This window comes from Sebastes fasciatus, chromosome 15 (assembly GCF_043250625.1).
Source record: "Sebastes fasciatus isolate fSebFas1 chromosome 15, fSebFas1.pri, whole genome shotgun sequence".
In the NCBI taxonomy this organism is placed as follows: domain Eukaryota; kingdom Metazoa; phylum Chordata; class Actinopteri; order Perciformes; family Sebastidae; genus Sebastes; species Sebastes fasciatus.
The window spans coordinates 3559971-3579290 of NC_133809.1; the positions used below are offsets into that span (position 1 = coordinate 3559971).

The following is a 19320-nucleotide window of genomic DNA, read 5'->3' on the forward strand; positions in this document are numbered from 1 at the left end:
AATATGAGTATTATAAGGATATAAAGGCCCAAACATTCACAGCTGTTCTGGTCTACAAGAAAAGGAAGATGACTTTACTGACTTTAGTGTCTGTCAGCGACAGAAAAGATGAATGTAACCATGCTGGAAAGGTTTTAATGACGTTCACAGCTTCATCAGGATATATTCAAAAAGAGTGTGAAAGAATGTTTATGAGGTTAACAGATTAGACTCACGGATAGCCTGAAGGCCGAGCAAAAGGATTCTCATTATCTGACCCAGAGTCCTTGTCTGGACCTTCCAGCCTGCAGCAAGTGATAGTTACTGTTACTTCATCAGTATGAAAATAAACATTAAAACAACTTGATTTCAAACATGATAACAGGGTGTGGAATAAAGCAGAAGAGGTTCTACATGTGATGTGTGACTGTACAAAATGAAATGAAAATGATGCTACTTTCTGTGAACAGTCCCGTCTCACACACCTGACTGTCATCACCTGAGGAGTTTACCTATATACACTTCCTACATTAATGCTCCACCCTGTGGTCAATGCCAGAACTGCATGTCACCTTGTGTTGAAGGAAGGATCAAATAAAACAAACTACATTATGGCTCCAACAATCACTTTGTTAACAGATATTTAAGATATCTGGTAGAGTAACAGTGTCCTTCTGATAATAAACTCTCTGTTATTCATGTGATCATCAGAAAAACACACTTTACCTACAAGACACTTACATGGATCTGTCAAAGGGACACACTGGAGCAAAGAGCTGGAATGGTCTCTTTTGGAGTTTGGTATTTTAATAAATATCTGTATATTTCAGGAGGAGGCCATCAGAGTTTAGAGATTACTAATAAGATGTTGTTTTTAAATCAGTTGTCAAAAGATAAACTTTTCTGTTGACAATATGAGTATTATAAGGATGTAAAGGCCCAAACATTCACAGCTGTTCTGGTCTACAAGAAAAGGAAGATGATTTTACTGACTTTAGTGTCTGTCAGCGACAGAAAAGATGAATGTAACCATGCTGGAAAGGTTTTAATGACGTTCACAGCTTCATCAGGATATATTCAAAAAGAGTGTGAAACAATGTTTATGAGGTTAACAGATTAGACTCACAGATGGTGTAGAGACCGAGGCAGATGATGGTGGATCAGTCCAGAGCCCATGAATGGACCTTCACGCCTGCAGCAAGTGATAGTTACTGTTACTTCATCAGTATGAAAATAAACATTAAACCAACTTGATTTCAAACATGATAACAGGGTGTGGAATAAAGCAGAAGAGGTTCTACATGTGATGTGTGACTGTACACAATGTTCATAATGAGGCAACATTTTAATGTTAGTAAAAACGTACTTCTTTTTAGGAGAGGGGCGGCTTTCTTTGAAATTTACAACGAGACCACATGACTAAGTTTTCTGAACAGACACAGAACCTAGACTTTTTCCTAGAGGACCATTTTGAGCTCCTTTCTATGCAAATATGTGTAATTATCACAGGAGCACCGAGACGCTGTTGGCTAAGCAGCACAGTTACGGGTGTATTTCACCCTCTTTGAGAGTTTCTTTTTGTCTTATTTGTGCAGGTTTAGCGGCTACAAAAGCCACACAATCCTTTTGTGAATTCACCCCTCAGTGTTTTAGTAACAAACCTGGTGGCTGCATCTGAACACTGATATTTCACCTTTCACAACCCAGATAAGACTCAGAACAGGTGTGTCCTCTACTCAAGTATTTAATCAGTTAATAAATAGTTATAATATATAATAACCTTATTTACCTAACCTATTATTATTTACCTAACCCAACTGTGTGTGTGCAAAATGTTCATGAATGCAGTTACATTTTAATGTTAATAAAAACTTACATGCGAGTGGATCTTTTTTTGAAATCAGGAGGGGGACGTTTTGACTTCAAGCTTTTTGTACTCAGTCTAGTAGACAAGAGAGAAAGACCACCAGGGTGGGAGATTAGATTATTAAACATCCACTGCTGGATACACAGAAACTACCAAGTAGGCATCAGACAATTTAAATAAAAGTAGATTCTGTTCCCACTCAATGATTTCTACAATCTTTTTAAAGTACTTCCCACTTTAACTCCATCATGTGGGATCATTCTAGGACAATATGAGTATTATAAGGATGTAAAGGCCCAAACATTCACAGCTGTTCTGGTCTACAAGAAAAGGAAGATGATTTTACTGACTTTAGTGTCTGTCAGCGACAGAAAAGATGAATGTAACCATGCTGGAAAGGTTTTAATGACGTTCACAGCTTCATCAGGATATATTCAAAAAGAGTGTGAAAGAATGTTTATGAGGTTAACAGATTAGACTCACGGAGGGTCTGGAGGCTGGACCGAATGCCGGCCATCATCTGTCACAACCTTCTCCTCCTTCTTCTCCTCCTTCTTCTCCTTCTTCTTCTTCTCCTTCTTCTTCTCCTTCTTCTTCTCCTTCTTCTTCTTCTCCTCCTCTGAGGAAGAATCAAAGTCCGGCCTGCAGCAAGTGATAGTTACTGTTACTTTATCAGTATGACAATAAACATTAAACCAACTTGATGTCAAACATGATAACAGGGTGTGGAATAAAGCAGAAGAGGTTCTACATGTGATGTGTGACTGTACAAAATGAAATGAAAATGATGCTACTTTCTGTGAACAGTCCCGTCTCACACACCTGACTGTCATCACCTGAGGAGTTTACCTATATACACTTCCTACATTAATGCTCCACCCTGTGGTCAATGTCAGAACTGCATGTCACCTTGTGTTGAAGGAAGGATCAAATAAAACAAACTACATTATGGCTCCAACAATCACTTTAACAGATATTTAAGATATCTGGTAGAGTAACATTGTCCTTCTGATAATAAACTCTCTATTATTCATGTGATCATCAGAAAAACACACTTTACCTACAAGACACTTACATGGATCTGTCAAAGGGACACACTGGAGCAAAGAGCTGGAATATGTTCGACTACATTTTTTGGAGTTTTAACAATTTAGTATTTCAATAAAAAATCTGTATATTTCAGAAGGAGGCCATCAGAGATTAGAGGTTACTAAAGAGACGATATTTTTAAACCAGTTGTCAAAAAATGTGTGTTAAAGGTTCTATTAAAGCTTACCTTATTGCCCCGAGAGGCTTGGGGACCTCCATGTCTGTAGAGGAAGCTTTGCTTTCTGTTTCACTTCTGGTACAAGAGAGAAAGAAATTAGATTATTCAATACAAGACACAAAAAAGAGAGAATAAGAACATTTTTAATTTTTTCTTTTCATTTAAATGACTGAACTTTTGTTAAAGCAACTTTATATATATTTATGTGTGTGTGTGTATGTGTGTGTGTGTGTGTGTGTGTGTGTGTGTGTGTGTGTGTGTGTGTGGTTGACGTATAGTATTTTGAAAATCAGTCCTTTAAAGGGACTATTTGTAACTTTCAGAAATGCTTCTTAACAGCGACACCTGTGGCTGTGAAATCAACGAAAGTCAGCGTCGGGATCGCGCTTGCTCGCTCTAAATATACCTGAACGAGCATCACTCAAAACAGTGAGGCGGCACACGTCAGCTAAAACCACAATATCACTCTATATTTCAGCTGCTTGGCAGTAATGTTAGCTGACCAGACGAAAGTCTCTCCATGAACATGATTTAGATCTGATCCTAGTGTTGGCTTTTCCTGCCTAAGTGCAGGCTGAAGCAGCGGGGCTCTGCAGCATGTCTCCCTGCTCTCTCCGCCCGCAGCCGGAGAGCAGAGGAGACACCGGCACCCGGTCGGTAACGAGAGGGTAACGTTACTAGCTAAGGAGCTCCGTTACTTCACAAGACACAGAAAGCCTCTGTTGGTCTGGTGAAGCTGCAGCATTTTTTTTCTGCACAAACGTCCACTGTTCATTCACTAGATATTCTCAGAGCTAAACTAACTCTTCTGCAGTGAGGAGTGAGCGCGCGTTCACGTCTAGAGGTGGAGCGTGCTGTGAACGCGCGCTCTCTGAGCGAAGGCAGGCAGGCAGAGTTGGAGAGGCAGCTACATTTATGCGCGTACAAAGTTACAAATAGTCCCTTTAAGGCCTCAGGCCTCAGAGAAGTTCAGTAAAAGTTGACTCTGTAAAGTAGCCCAGTTACCCCACTCCTCACTTTAACATGCATTATTATTATTATTATTATTATTATTATTATTATTATTATTATTATTAATAGATTATTATTAAGGTCTCCTCAGTAGTCACTGAATACATTAGGACTGAGACAAGTTATCAATGACTAATCACATTGATCTGACAGTACAGTTACATCAAGTCAACTTCAATATCTGCAGGTTTCAGATCCTCTAACTGAAGAACTTGCTGCATGTGAGAATACGTGAACCTTAGTTACAATGCTAATGTTGTTAGTGTAAGACTGAAATTGTGTCATGTAAACATAGTTGTGCAAACATAGGTTTAGTATGTTATTGATTTGCTCTATTCCATTTTGTTTACACATATTTAGTGTTTACAGTAATGTTAAGATATTCTGTTATCACATATTGTCAGCTACTGCTGGTATCACATATTGTCAGCTAGTCGGTGCTGTTCAGGGCTCTGGGGGTTTTATGGGTTGAGAGAAGAGGAGAAGAGAGAGAGAAAAAGGAGGAGTGGTTTATGGTTGGCAGTGAGGGAGCAGAGGGAGATGGCTTAATTGAACTGTGTTCAGGAGTTCACTAAAGTTATGAGGAAAACCCAGAACGAGTTGGACGACTTTATTCTTTCGCACACACCCAGGTCGCTTACACTAGAACTCAGTGTTCACCTGGTAGCTGCATCTGCATGCTGATGTTTCACCTTATCAGGAAAAGACTCATAACCAGGAAACTGTACGTGCATGTGCACAGGTGTGTCTTCAACTCAAGTATGTAAGCAGGTAAAAAAAGATAGAATGATAAACGATAATCTAAACCTATATATATATATATATATATATATATATATATATATATATATATATACATATATACTGTATATATCTCAGTATTGGAGAAGTTCAGTAAAAGTTGTCTCTGTAAAGTAGCCCAGTTATCCCTCTTTTATAGTCTTAAAGTGGAGAAATGGAGTTTCTGCTTTTTCTCACTCAGTGAAACGACTAAATAGTAGATTGATTGTTTGCTTTGTTTCTCAGACTACCGATATAAAGACGAAGAAAACAGTAACACGTCACATTTGACACCTAATAAAATAATCAGATGCAGGTTCTACTCCATATTACCGACGCTGAATGGATGTTGATCATAGTGTTGAATTAAAACCAAACAACATGAATGAGACTTGTTCATCTGGTTTATTAGACTATTTTAAAACAGTGGTCCTACATAAAGCGCTGCACTGTTACCCTTATTAAAACAAATAAAATAAAAACCCTTTTCTGACCAGTTTTCTGTTTATTTTTGTTGTTGTTCGGAATTAAATGCAATAATTGAATAAACTGATGTAACACAGACTCTGGAGATAAGATTAATAAAGTAATAAAGTAGTTACAATACCTTTTAGATGGTGGGAAAAAACTGCGTCACAAGGCTACTGACTGAAGAGGAAACAAAAATTAAAACAAGCAGGAATTTACCTTCTTGAAGGGAGCCCATCCCTTCAAGCAGGAATTTACCTGCTTGAAGAGACAGAGAGAGAGACATCCCTCCCAAACTGCTCTATGACTTCCTCCCACATCTCTCTCTCTCTGTCTCTGAGAGAAAGAGATGTGTGTATATATATGTATATATATATATGTATATATATATATATACATATATATATAAAAATGGGGAAAAAAAGTTGGTAAACTTGTGTTTGGTGGATTATTTCTCTGTTGTTACAATGCTAATGGTCATTGTATTTTACATGGTTGGAAAGCCTGTTTATTTACCTTCACAATGATGTCCAACTTGTAAGGATCATGCATTTGTGGGATGAGCAGCACAGCTGATTATGTAGGTAGCGCCCAAGAAATTTTTTCCAAAATGCTCCGTCAATGGTAAACAGTGTATTCTCCTGTTGGTATTGACTCTTGTTTTGAGGTGTTTGGTGGATTGGATGATTGAACTCTCTATCAGTAACAAGGAACAAACAAGACATATTGGCTATTTGACACTTTATTCATTTAATACACCGTCAGGAGCCTCAGTAGCGGTGGAAGCTTAAAAGTCACCTGTGTGTTGAGGGGTTGGGCTTAAGTAGTTTGTGTGTTGGCTTTGCCAAGAGTTTTAGGGTCAGGTTTAAGTAATTCATTAGTTTCACTTTTGCCTCTCGTTCACCTGTGTCGCAGTGTTTTCCACCATCTAAAGGTATTGTAACTAAGTCTTTTATATACTTTAATGAATTGTATACTATCATCATTTTATTCAATTATATTATTCAATCTGCTCAACAAAAAACAAAACAGAAAAACAGATCAGAATTTATTTTTTGTGAGTGAAAAAGGAGAACGACAGTGTGCTTCAGGCGACTGTTTTACTCGTCTTCACATGAAAACAAAACTAGTTTTATTTCTGTTTTTCTGTTATTTTCTTCAGGTCATTTATTTTGTTGTTTAACTGAGCAAAACAAGTGGACAAAAGCTGAAACTCAACCTGCATTTATCTTTCTCTATTTTCTTACTGGTCACACAACAACTTACACAACTGGTCTCTGTTTGGGCCTTTACCCCGTATAATACTCATATTATGATGAAGTTAAGTTCTGGAAACTTTTCTGATGCCTACTTGGTAGTTTCTGTGTTTCCAGCAGTGGATGTCTAATAATCTAATCTCCCACCCTGGTGGTCTTTCTCTCTTGTCTACTAGAATCTGTACCAGCAAAATGTCCCTTCTCAAGTAAGCTTTAATTAACATTAAAATGTAACTGCATTGATTGACACGGTTAAAGTTAAATAACATACTTGGTTAAAACTACAGTTGGCAACTTTTATAAAAAAATTACTTTTTGTAATGTTTGCCCAAACTGTCACTATATCCTGTAATATAATCTGTAAAAAGATCAAGTTCCTCTTCAAGACTGTTAGAGACAAAAATTACATGATTACGGGGTCGTGTGTGATTATCTTTCTTCCAGATGCTTATGGGAAAGTCTACGTATTTTTTCTTCACAAGATATCGAAGAAAGCCGCCCCTCTCCTAACCAGAAGTAAGATTTTACTAACATTAAAATGTTGCCTCATTATGAACATTGTGTACAGTCACACATCACATGTAGAACCTCTTCTGCTTTATTCCACACCCTGTTATCATGTTTGAAATCAAGTTGTTCTTAATGTTTATTTTCATACTGATGAAGTAACAGTAACTATCACTTGCTGCAGGCTGGACTTTGATTCTTCCTGAGAGGCGACGGTGAAGGAGGAGAAGAAGAAGAAGAAGAAGAAGAAGAAGTCGTCAAACCCCTGCACCGATGATTTCAAAGAAGGATGCTCTCACATGTAAGTTTTTATTAACATTAAAATGTAACTGCATTCATGAACATTTTGCACACACACAGTTGGGTTAGGTAAATAATAATAGGTTAGGTAAATAAGGTTATTATATATTAAAACTATTTATTAACTGATTAAATACTTGAGTTGAGGACACACCTGTTTGGACTAATCAATTAGTCGATGAAATTGTACGAGTGTTAGTCTTTGGTCGAGGACAGCCCTACAAATGAGCCTCATTGCAAAACCGTCCAAGTCTTGCAGCGCTAATAGCCACCTCTAAACTCTGATGGCCTCCTCCTGAAATATACAGATATTTATTAAAATACCAAACTCCAAAAGAGACCATTCCAGCTCTTTGCTCCAGTGAGTCCCTTTGACAGATCCATGTAAGTGTCTTGTAGGTAAAGTGTGTTTTTCTGATGATCACATGAATAACAGAGAGTTTATTATCAGAAGGACACTGTTACTCTACCAGATATCTTAAATATCTGTTAAAGTGATTGTTGGAGCCATAATGTAGTTTGTTTTATTTGATCCTTCCTTCAACACAAGGTGACATGCAGTTCTGACATTGACCACAAATAGACAAAAATTAGAGGATTACTGCGTGCGTGCGTGTGATTCTTTCTTCCAGACAGGTTATGGAAAGTTGGCGTACTGAGTCTGGCGAGTTACGAGGTCTTGTTAAAAAATTTTAAGATAGATGCTTCTCTCATAACCAGAAGTAAGTTTTTACTGACATTAAAATGTTGTCTCAGTATGAACATTTTATACAGTCACACAATCTGTTAACCTCATAAACATTCTTTCACACTCTTTTTGAATATATCCTGATGAAGCTGTGAACATCATTAAAACCTTTCCAGCATGGTTACATTCATCTTTTCTGTCGCTGACAGACACTAAAGTCAGTAAAATCATCTTCCTTTTCTAGTAGACCAGAACAGCTGTGAATGTTTGGGCCTTTACATCCTTATAATACTCATATTGTCCTAGATTCAAGATTCAAGATGTTTCTTGTCACACTGGTTATACAAGTACAATCGTGTGAAATACTTTTTGCTGAGAAGCTCCATTAAGAAAACAGTAAGTATATTTATATATCTATATACTGTATATATACACATATGGCAGCAGTAGAGGTCGATACTATAAAAATATTGCACATGCATTTTTAAAACAAATGTTTTTATCTTGCACATATTGCATTGATTGAAGTAATGCACTTGTTTATTGCACTTTTTGTGAGGGAGAGAGTGTTGTATGATTTATCTGTTTAAGAGTCTGATGGCCTGGGGGAAAAAACTGTTCCTCAGTCTGCTGGTGAGAGTCCAGGGGGGTTTGTTGTCCTTAATGACCCTCAGGGACTTCCTGAGGCACCGCTGGGTGTAAAGCTCCTGCAGGCCGGGCAGCTCGCACCCAGTGATGTGTTGGGCCGAGCGCACCACCCTTCCCAGCGCCTTACGGTCCACGTTGGTGCAGCTGCCGTACCAGGCGGTGAAGCAGCCTGTCAGGAGGCTCTATATGGTGCCCAGGTAGAAGTCCCAGAGAATTTGTTGTTTCAGTCTAAAAGTCCCTAAGTGCCTCAGAGCGTACAGTCTCTGCTGGGTCTTCCTGACTACAGCGGTGGTGTGGGTGGCCCATGTCAAGTCCTTATGGATGTTGACACCCAGGTATTTAAAGGTGTCCACCCTCTCCACCGCTGTGCCGTTGATGGTGACTGGGGGGTGAGTGCAACACCCCCTCCTGTAATCCACAATGACCTCCTTGGTCTTTGAGACGTTCAGGGAGAGTTGGTTGTTCTGACACCACTGTTCCAATGTGGTCACCTCTTCCCTGTAGGCCGTCTCGTCGCCATGGGAGATCACCCCACAACTGCTGTGTCGTCCGCAAACTTCACGATGGTGTTTGAAATTCTTGTTGCCACACAGTCGTGGGTGTAGGTGTAATCCACGAACAGCATACTCACATAGGTGTCCCTTGCTTCCAGGTGGGAGAGGGCGTTGTGTAGGATGTGGGCGATGGCGTCCTCTGTAGCTAGAATGATCCCATGTGATGAAGTTAAAGTGGGAACTACTTTAAACAGTGGGAACAGAATCAACTTTTATTTAAATTCTCTGATACCTACTTGGTAGTTTCTGTGTTTCCAGCAGTGGATGTTTGCTAATTTAATCTCCCACCCTGGTGGTCTTTCTCTCTTGTCTACCAGACTGAGTGCAGAAAGCTTCAAGATGAGGCGCCGCAGAAGGTCAATCAGTCCCGTTCTTGATTTCAAAGAAGGATCCTCTCTCATGTAAGTTTTTATTAACATCAAAATGTAACTGCATTCATGAACATTTTGCACACACAGTTGGGTTAGGTAAATAATAATAGGTTAGGTAAATAAGGTTATTATATATTATAACTATTTATTAAGTGATTAAATACTTGAGTTGAGGACACACCTGTTCTGAGTCTTATCTGGGTTGTGAAAGGTGAAATATCAGTGTTCAGATGCAGCCACCAGGTTTGTTACTAAAACACTGAGGGGTGAATTCACAAAAGGATTGTGCGGCTTTGGAGCCGCTAAACCTGCACAAATAAGACAAAAAGAAACTCTGAAAGAGGGTGAAATACACCCGTAACTGTGCTGCTTAGCCAACAGCGTCTCGGTGCTCCTGTGATAATTACACATATTTAAATTAGGTAATATTCTGACATTTGGTGCAAAATTGTCCCTTTTCTATTCAAATGAGTAGAACTGCCCCTCTTAGTGGATTAGTTGAATAATTAGTTGTGTTGGTCTCAGTTGACTTAGATTTCAGGGCAAAAACTGCTGTTCAAAGAAATGACTGACAGCATATAAATATACACGGTTATCTGAAGTTAGGAGCGTTTGCTGAATCTGACGTGACACACTTGTACGACGGTACGAAAAGAAGTATGAGAAAGTTAAGATAAGAATATGAAGATGTTCTTGCATGAGGTCCGTTGTTTGTTGTAGCTATTATGGGACTCAGGACTATTTATTTATAGGAAATTGTGACATTAGTACATTGTCCCTATTGTTATTTTATTAGGGCCCGAGCACGAAAGTGCCAGGACCCCAACGGTGTCCTGGCACGAAAGTGCAAGGAAACCTATTGTTTTTCTAAAGATTATTATTATTTTTCTGCCCGGAGATCGCGTTTTTGGGACCTTTTCCATCCCCAAAAAACTCACCAAAAGTGGAATATGCGTCAGAAGTGGCGCAAAATTCAATGTTCTGGGATGACCCGGCTCGGGTGTCTCCAGGGGGCGAGATAGCGCCCCCTAATGTAGGCAGTTTTTCAGAGAAAGTTTCTTCGATCCGCACGAAATTCAAGTATGTCATTGCTGACGTCCTCATACCTGGATTAAATATTTTTGAGATTTCTTCGGCAAACAGGAAGTCAGCCACCTTGGACTTCCTGCGTTTTTTAAAAATTTACGAACACATGTTTGAGGACTTTAGGATGCAGAAAAACTCATGAAACTTTACACGCACATCCAAACTAATAATTAATTTGATTTAGTGGTGAAATTTTGCTTGGGCGTGGCATGTTGGCTCTCTAGCGCCCCCTTATGTCTTTTATCCTTTGAACATGCCTTTGACACCCTTGGGATACTCGAAAACTCATGAAAGTTGGCAAAAACATGGACACCTGTGAACTTTACGTGAACGTACAGTTTTTGGGTTCAGCATGTTTAGCCAGCTCTATAGCGCCCCCTAACGCGTGGAAGGCCATAGTTTGTCAAAGTTGATCCTATATTCATGAAATTTGGTAGGTACATCCTGCTCATTATTTTAGACACATTCCTCATCGGGTTTCATTAGCTCCTCCCACCCGGAAGTCGGCCATATTGGAATATGTGCGTTTTTCATGTATTTTATGCATACTTTTACGAACTCCTCCTAGAGAGTTCATCGGATTCGCGTGAAATTTGGGTGGTATAACCCTCAAACTACTGTGATGCTAAATTGTGAAGAAATATTTGATCGCTCGAACGGTGATGTCATACGTCATGTGCAAAGACGCCATTTTGTCTCTTTTTAGGTATGGAACTTTGCGATACTCCTCCTAGAGGATACAAGCGATCCATCTCAAAGTCGGGCAGCAGAATCTCAACACCTTCACGATGCTAAATTGCGAAGCTTTTGTGTTTTCGTGCAACGGCGTTCTTGTGGCGGCGCGGCGAATTTTGATGCTTCGCCATGACACATGAGGCTGTTGTAACTTGACTTTACATAGTCCGATCTGCCCCAAACTTCACAAGCTGGATAATAGTCCAGGCCTGAAGACATATATGTGACATTAAAAGTGAAAGTCATAGCGCCCCCTACAGGAAACAGGAAATTGTTGTAAATTGACTATACATTGTCCAATCTGCACGAAACTTGACATGTTTATAAGAGTCCCAGCATCAAGACGTATACATTCAATTATGAGTGATAGTCATAGCGCCACCTAAAGGAAACAGGAAGTTGTTAGATTTACGAGCCCAATGTGGCATTATACTTGCCCCGGGCATGTGAGCAATCCTTATTGTTGAGCCGTGCCTGAGGAACCTGCTCAATAGAATCAGGTTTTAATCAAATCAAACCATGTCACTAATCTTTCTGACTTAATGAAGTCAACACCCTAGAGTGTGAATAATTCACATCAAAACCAATAAATAACACAGATAATAAGTTTGTCTTTACAGCATCTTTTCCCATGCGTGACAATGGGACACACCCAAACTCTGACTTTCACGTCGATTAGATCGCTCACCCAGTAACGTTGTTGTTTTTCGCTCTTAACTTTGTCACCAGTAGCTGCAGTTTTGACTTCATGAATGTAACAGGGTACCAAATCACATACTGATATGCTTTTAGTCATGATTATAGGTGATGACAGTACAATATCTGAAATTACAGGCACCAGAAGCTAATAAAAAAAGTGCAGTGCATTTCTTTTACCTGTAGTCTCTACACCACAAATTCCTACACCTCAGTGTGGGTGTAGGAATGACACTGACAACAGAGAGGTGACAGTGGAGGAGGTTCCGAGGGTTCTGCACCCTGCGTTAAAAGCTATGAACACCCACACAAGTGTTTTCAGTTTATTTGGCTGATTAGATCTCTGCTCACTGTAATGTATTGACATCTTCCTGAGTCTCCTGTCAGCTTTCATTGCACCTGGTAGATGGAGATTTGTGATCTCATGAATTCCACCTTCAACCTGAGCAGAGGTCTAATCAGCCAGAATAACTGAAAACACCTGTGTGGGTGTTCAGAGGACAAACAGGTTCAGCTTATACAGAGTTTGAACAAAGTGTTCAGATGTACAACAAAAAACAACAAATGAGTAAAGATCTTCCAGTCCCTTCGAGTTGGAACTAAATGTGATTATTACATTATGAAAATGCCCAGTGATTGGTAGTTTTGTTATAGCAAGTTCACTCTACTCGACTTTAGCCCTTCTAGTCGCTTCCAGACTAGCGACTAGAAGGGAGCCTGTAAATTGCGAAATTTTATCTGAGATCTGCAAAAACTCTCGTGAGACTTGCTGCCAGATGACCTAACCTAACCTCAACCATTCGAGGCATAGGACATGACACAGGAGGCTGTTGTAACTTGACTCTACATATTCCAATCTGCCCCAAACTTCACAAGCTGGATAAGAGTCCCGGCCTGAAGACATATACGTTCCATTATTGAGTTATGGTGATAGCGCCACCTACTAGCAACAAGAAATGGTTGTATACTGCCACCCACCCTCATAGAAGTGCCTTTTAAGGATGCCCCACAGGTTCAATCATCACTTATGTCCCACTAGAAGTGTGTTGTGTTGTCTGTTTCTGCAGAGACCCTGCAGCCTTCTGCCCGTATTTCCTCTATCCTTCTTATTTTGCTTTACTCGGGAAGCTTCCCCTTATGAACAAGTAGTATACTTCAAGTTTATTTCGTGTAGTATACTTTCTGTAGTAAGTATACTAATATCAATGTAGTATACTTGTAAGTTTACTAATTCAATACTTATTGGGACTAAATTGGCTTTTTAGTTATAAAAGGATACTTTAAGTGTAAGAACAGTCAGCTTTGAGTACACAACTAGTTTACATCTAAGTTGTATTTTATACTGCAACTATACTACAAGTGAATAGGTATACTGTTAGTTTAATAGTTATATACTTACAAGCCAAGTATACCTTTCTGTATAAGGCAAGAATACTTAATTATACTTTTCTTATCTCAATCAAAAGATTAAGTATAAGCCAAGTATACTTAGACTTTACTGTATACTTGTCTGTATAAGCCAAGTATACTTAAGTATATCTCTGATAAGTACATTCAAAATAAACTGAAAGTATACTCTCTTATTTTTAGTTTAAAATAAGTATACTAATAGCACACTAATCTTCTATTGGTAAGGGTCTGGTCGTCTGGCCCCACGTGGGGGTGTAACCTCCAGCCAATAACGGCGTGCAGGGTGTGCAGCCCGTTCAGGTGGTCAAATACCACCGCTTTGTCACGTCCCTCGGCTTCTGATACCAAGACACAAGCATTAGGCTACACATCAATGGGCACAAGTCCTCCTTTAGATGCTTTGCGGCCGTATTTGACGAATGAGAACGGGGCCAACGAATGTTGCATATTATACCTTTAAGAAAAGTTCTCTTTAAACAAAGCAAATCCATTTAATCAACAATAGTTTCTATTGTTATGCTGAGTTTGTTTTAACCTGCTGTGGTTCCAGCTTTGAGCTTGTTGACCTTTGAACTTGTTGACCTTTGAGCTTGTTGGCCTTTTACCTTTTTGTGTCATTAATACCCAATGAAAACAACATTCAGCAGCTGTAACATTTATAACATTATATTATATATTTTATATAATAATCATCATCACGCGTGTGTTTGTTTTTGTTTGAGCCGGTGGGTGAGCACTGCTGGCGTCTCCTGACTGCCGCTTCTCCCTCTGTCAGCTGTCTTTCCTCTCGTTTTGTTGCTGTTTCTTCACTGTTCTCCTGAGTTTTGTTGTGTTCCGTCTCGTTCCCTCTCTTGTTCTCCGTCTTTTGTTTTTTGTTTTTTGTTTTCCCTCTGCTCCCGTTCGCTGCACTCTCCTCGCCGGTTAGCTGCTAACTCGCTAGCGGAGCTGCTCTGCATGTTTCTCTGTCCCCCTCAACTCCTCTCGAACACTCCACCACTGGAATTACATTAATCATCTGGCTGTTCTCCTCATCATCTGTAACCATCTGTATCGTGAGTACCACCGCCCCCCCCCCGCCCTGTCTAACGCTACCCTGTGCTGCCTCTACCGTCCCTCTCACCACCTGCTAACCGCTAACCCGTCTGCTAAACCATGGAACCATCAACCCTACTCACCCCTCTCCTGTTGCTTCTCACACTACCCCCCCTGTTATTCAAAGGACCCCCCTGGTTCCCACAGTTGTTTTGTCCCCCCATTACCTCCTCCCCTCCCCTCCCCTACTCTCGCTGTCAACTCCTCCGCCTCAGGAAAAACTACCGGCTATCCTCCACTGCTCTCTCCTCTGCTCAATCTGCTGGAATCCTCATCTCTAAACGCTACCTTCACCGTGGCCCCAAACACAACCGTCATCTCCAGTCCTCCATTACCCCCACCCCCCCGACTTACAACATCCAAACCACTCACCCCCGCCGCCCCCCCTCCACTGGACCCCGCCGCACTGTGAACCTGGCCAACCTCAAACCTCTCCAGCGTGCCCCCATCACACCACCCTCCCACTCATCCAACTTTGCCCTCCTCAACACCCGTTCACTTAACAACAAAGCCCCCATCCTCCACGAACTCATCCTGGACAATTCACTGGACTTCCTCCTGCTCACTGAAACCTGGCAGCAACCCAATGACTTCTTCTCCCTCAACCAAGCATCCCCCCCCAACTTCGGCTACCTCTGCAAACCCCGCCCCTCCCGGCGTGGAGGGGGCCTCGCAGTCTTATTCAACAAGAACCTCAGGACCACCGAACTCACTTTCCCTACAGTCACATCATTCGAATCCCTCGCCTTCAAAACTTGCTCCAACACAGTCATTCTCATTTACCGCCCACCTAAACCAAATTCATCCTTCCTCTCCGATCTGTCTGAACTCCTCACCCTAGCATCATCCCTCCCCTTACCCCTACTGCTACTGGGCGACTTCAACATCCACATGGACTCCCCCACCTGTAAACTTGCCTCTGATTTCTCCACTCTACTGGACAACTTCAACCTCACCCAGCACATCACCTTCCCCACACACAATAAAGGCCATATTCTGGATCTCGTCTGCTCTGCCAACGTCCCGGTTCTGAACATCCAACAATCCCCCTTTCCCCTATCTGATCACAAACTCATCCAATTCACAATCCCGTCCCCATCACCCCGTCTGAAACTCCCCAGAGTCATCTCATTCCGCAACATCAAGTCCATTGATCCCCTCCATCTCTCCGACCTGCTATCTGCTGCCCTCCACCTGGACCCACCCCCCACCTCGCCTGATGATCTCACCAACCACCTCAACGCCACCCTGTCTGCCTCCCTTAACTCACTGGCCCCCCTGAGAACCAAAACTGTTACATACAACACCTCCTCCCCCTGGTTCACACCCCACCTCAGAAAACTCAAACAGACCGGCCGCCAACTTGAACGCCTCTGGAGAAAATCATCACTCACTGTTCACCTCGAAGCCTATAAATCTCACCTCATCACCTACAAAGACGCCATCACTGCTGCCAAATCTGACTACTTCTCCACCATCATCAATGACCCCACCCGTAACCCCCGAACCCTCTTCTCCACTGTCAACACTCTCCTCAAGCCTCGTGCCAACACCCTCTCTGACCCCTCACCCGATCTATGTAACTCATTCCTTCAGTTCTTCAGCGACAAAATCACCACCATCAACAACTCACTGCTCCCCGTGTCTGACCCAGCAGCAACCACACCGACCCCTTTTCTCTCCATCCCTCTGGACCCCCTGACCCCTCCCCCCCAGCATCCTCATCCTCCTGGACCTGAGTGCAGCCTTCGATACCGTATGTCACAACATTCTTCTCACCAGACTCCAAGACATCGGTATCGAAGGTACTGCACTCAGCTGGCTCCGGTCATACCTCACCAACAGATCTCATTTCATCTCCCTTCACAACAACTCCTCTGCCACATCCACAGTCACACAAGGTGTCCCCCAAGGCTCTGTACTCGGTCCACTCCTGTTCATAATCTACATATTCCCCCTCGGTCAGATCCTACGCCACTTCAACCTGGACTTCCACTGCTATGCCGACGACACTCAGATCTACCTCAGCACCAACACCCCCCACAACCCACCGCTCTCCCACATCAACTCCTGCCTCTCTGCAATTAAAGCCTGGATGCAACAGAATTTTCTAAAACTAAACAGCGACAAAACACAACTCCTCCTCATTGGCTCCGAATCCACCCTCACCAAAACCAACAACCTCACACTCAACATCGATGGCACTTCTGTTTCCCCCTCCCCCCAGGCACGCAACCTTGGAGTGATCTTTGACTCCACCCTCTCCCTCGAGCCCCACATCCGCCACCTGGTCAAAATATCCTTCTTCCACCCACGCAATATTGCAAAGATCCGTCCCTCCCTCACACCCCCTGCAGCAGAGAAACTCATTCACGCCTTCATCTCCTCCCGCCTTGACTATTGCAACTCACTCCTCTATGGCACCAGCACCACCTCCATCAATAAACTACAACTGGTCCAGAATGCAGCTGCCTGACTCCTCACCCACACCAAATCATGGCATCATATCATCCCAGTCCTGAAAGACCTTCACTGGCTCCCCGTCTCCCACCGGATCTCCTACAAAATCCTGACCCTCACCTACAAAGCCCTCCACCAACTTGCCTCCCCTATCTCTCTGAACTCCTCTCCCCCTACCAACCTCAACAGTCCCTCAGATCCACCTCAGCAGGTTTACTCTCCACCCCCACGTCCAAACTCCGCAGCTTTGAGGACAGAGCATTCTCCAGGGCAGCTCCCAAGCTCTGGAACTCCCTCCCACAACTCATTAGACAGTCTGATTCCCTCACCCTATTCCAGTCCCGCCTCAAAACCCATCTTTTCTCATCTGCTTACTTGTAGCCCCCTCCTCCTACCAATCAGTCCGTGTGTATGTATGAGATTGTGCCTGTGTATGTCGCCTGGTTTTTGTCGTTCGTCTCCTGTCTGTCTCACACCGTTTTCCCCCCGACTATGTTAAGCGTCTTTGAGATCACTAAAAAGCGCTATATAAATCTAATACATTATTATTATTATTATTATTATTCTGTTCCCACTCAATGATTTCCCTCCTCTTTTTAAAGTACTTCCCACTTTAACTCCATCATGTGGGATCATTCTAGGACAATATGAGTATTATAAGGATGTAAAGGCCCAAACATTCACAGCTGTTCTGGTCTACAAGAAAAGGAAGTTGATTTTACTGACTTTAGTGTCTGTCAGCGACAGAAAAGATGAATGTAACCATGCTGGAAAGGTTTTAATGATGTTCACAGCTTCATCAGGATATATTCAAAAAGAGTGTGAAACAATGTTTATGAGGTTAACAGATTAGACTCACGGATCGTCTGGAGGCTGAAGCAGAGGTTGGAGGTTCAGTCCAGAGTCCATGTATGGACCTTCTGACCTGCAGCAAGTGATAGTTACTGTTACTTCATCAGTATGAAAATAAACATTAAAACAACTTGATGTCAAACATGATAACAGGGTGTGGAATAAAGCAGAAGAGGTTCTACATGTGATGTGTGACTGTACAAAATGAAATGAAAATGATGCTACTTTCTGTGAACAGTCCCGTCTCACACACCTGACTGTCATCACCTGAGGAGTTTACCTATATACACTTCCTACATTAATGCTCCACCCTGTGGTCAATGTCAGAACTGCATGTCACCTTGTGTTGAAGGAAGGATCAAATAAAACAAACTACATTATGGCTCCAACAATCACTTTGTTAACAGATATTTAAGATATCTGGTAGAGTAACAGTGTCCTTCTGATAATAAACTCTTTGTTATTCATGTGATCATCAGAAAAACAGACTTTACCTACAAGACACTTACATGGATCTGTCAAAGGGACACACTGGAGCAAAGAGCTGGAATGGTCTCTTTTGGAGTTTGGTATTTTAATAAAGATCTGTATATTTCAGGAGGAGGCCATCAGAGTTTAGAGGTGGCTATTAGCGCTGCAAGACTTGGACGGTTTTTGCAATGAGGCTCATTTGTAGGGCTGTCCTCGACCAAAGACTAACACTCGTACAATTTCATCGACTAATCCATTAGTTGATTTAATGGACAGATCTGTAAAACTGAGTTTCTCCACAAAGAATCTCACTAAAGCACCACTTTAAATCTGCTGTTTACCAGAGATGTGCTCAGAAGTTTACTGGAAATACATCATTCAGCATGAAAAGAGCATAAAAAACAACTAATCAACTAAAGAAATCTAAGTCGACTGAGACCAAAACAACTAATTATTCAACTAATCCACTAAGAGGGGCAGTTCTACTCATGTGAATAGAAAAGGGACAATTTTGCACCAAATGTCAGAATATTTCCTAATTTAAATATGTGTAATTATCACAGGAGCACCGAGACGCTGTTGGCTAAGCAGCACAGTTACGGGTGTATTTCACCCTCTTTGAGAGTTTCTTTTTGTCTTATTTGTGCAGGTTTAGCGGCTACAAAAGCCACACAATCCTTTTGTGAATTCACCCCTCAGTGTTTTAGTAACAAACCTGGTGGCTGCATCTGAACACTGATATTTCACCTTTCACAACCCAGATAAGACTCGGAACAGGTGTGTCCTCTACTCAAGTATTTAATCAGTTAATGAATAGTTATA

At 41.6% G+C, this 19320-nt stretch overlaps 1 protein-coding gene and 1 long non-coding RNA gene across 2 annotated transcripts in view; one reads left to right on the forward strand and one right to left on the reverse strand.

Annotated features, from left to right (window-relative positions):
- Window positions 1–19320, reverse strand: part of LOC141783620 (uncharacterized) — a 218608-nt gene that overhangs the window by 141723 nt on the left and 57565 nt on the right. The window contains exons 17-18 of the mRNA XM_074661012.1: window positions 2330–2488; window positions 1106–1171 (exon numbers count right to left, since the gene is read on the reverse strand). Of these exons, the coding sequence (XP_074517113.1) occupies window positions 1106–1171; window positions 2330–2488 (225 nt within the window). The remainder of the gene's footprint in view (window positions 1–1105; window positions 1172–2329; window positions 2489–19320) is intronic.
- LOC141783600 (uncharacterized) lies at window positions 6803–9769 on the forward strand. Its single transcript, XR_012597312.1, has 4 exons — window positions 6803–6834; window positions 7073–7144; window positions 7320–7436; window positions 9643–9769. It is a non-coding gene; the product is annotated as an uncharacterized LOC141783600 (long non-coding RNA).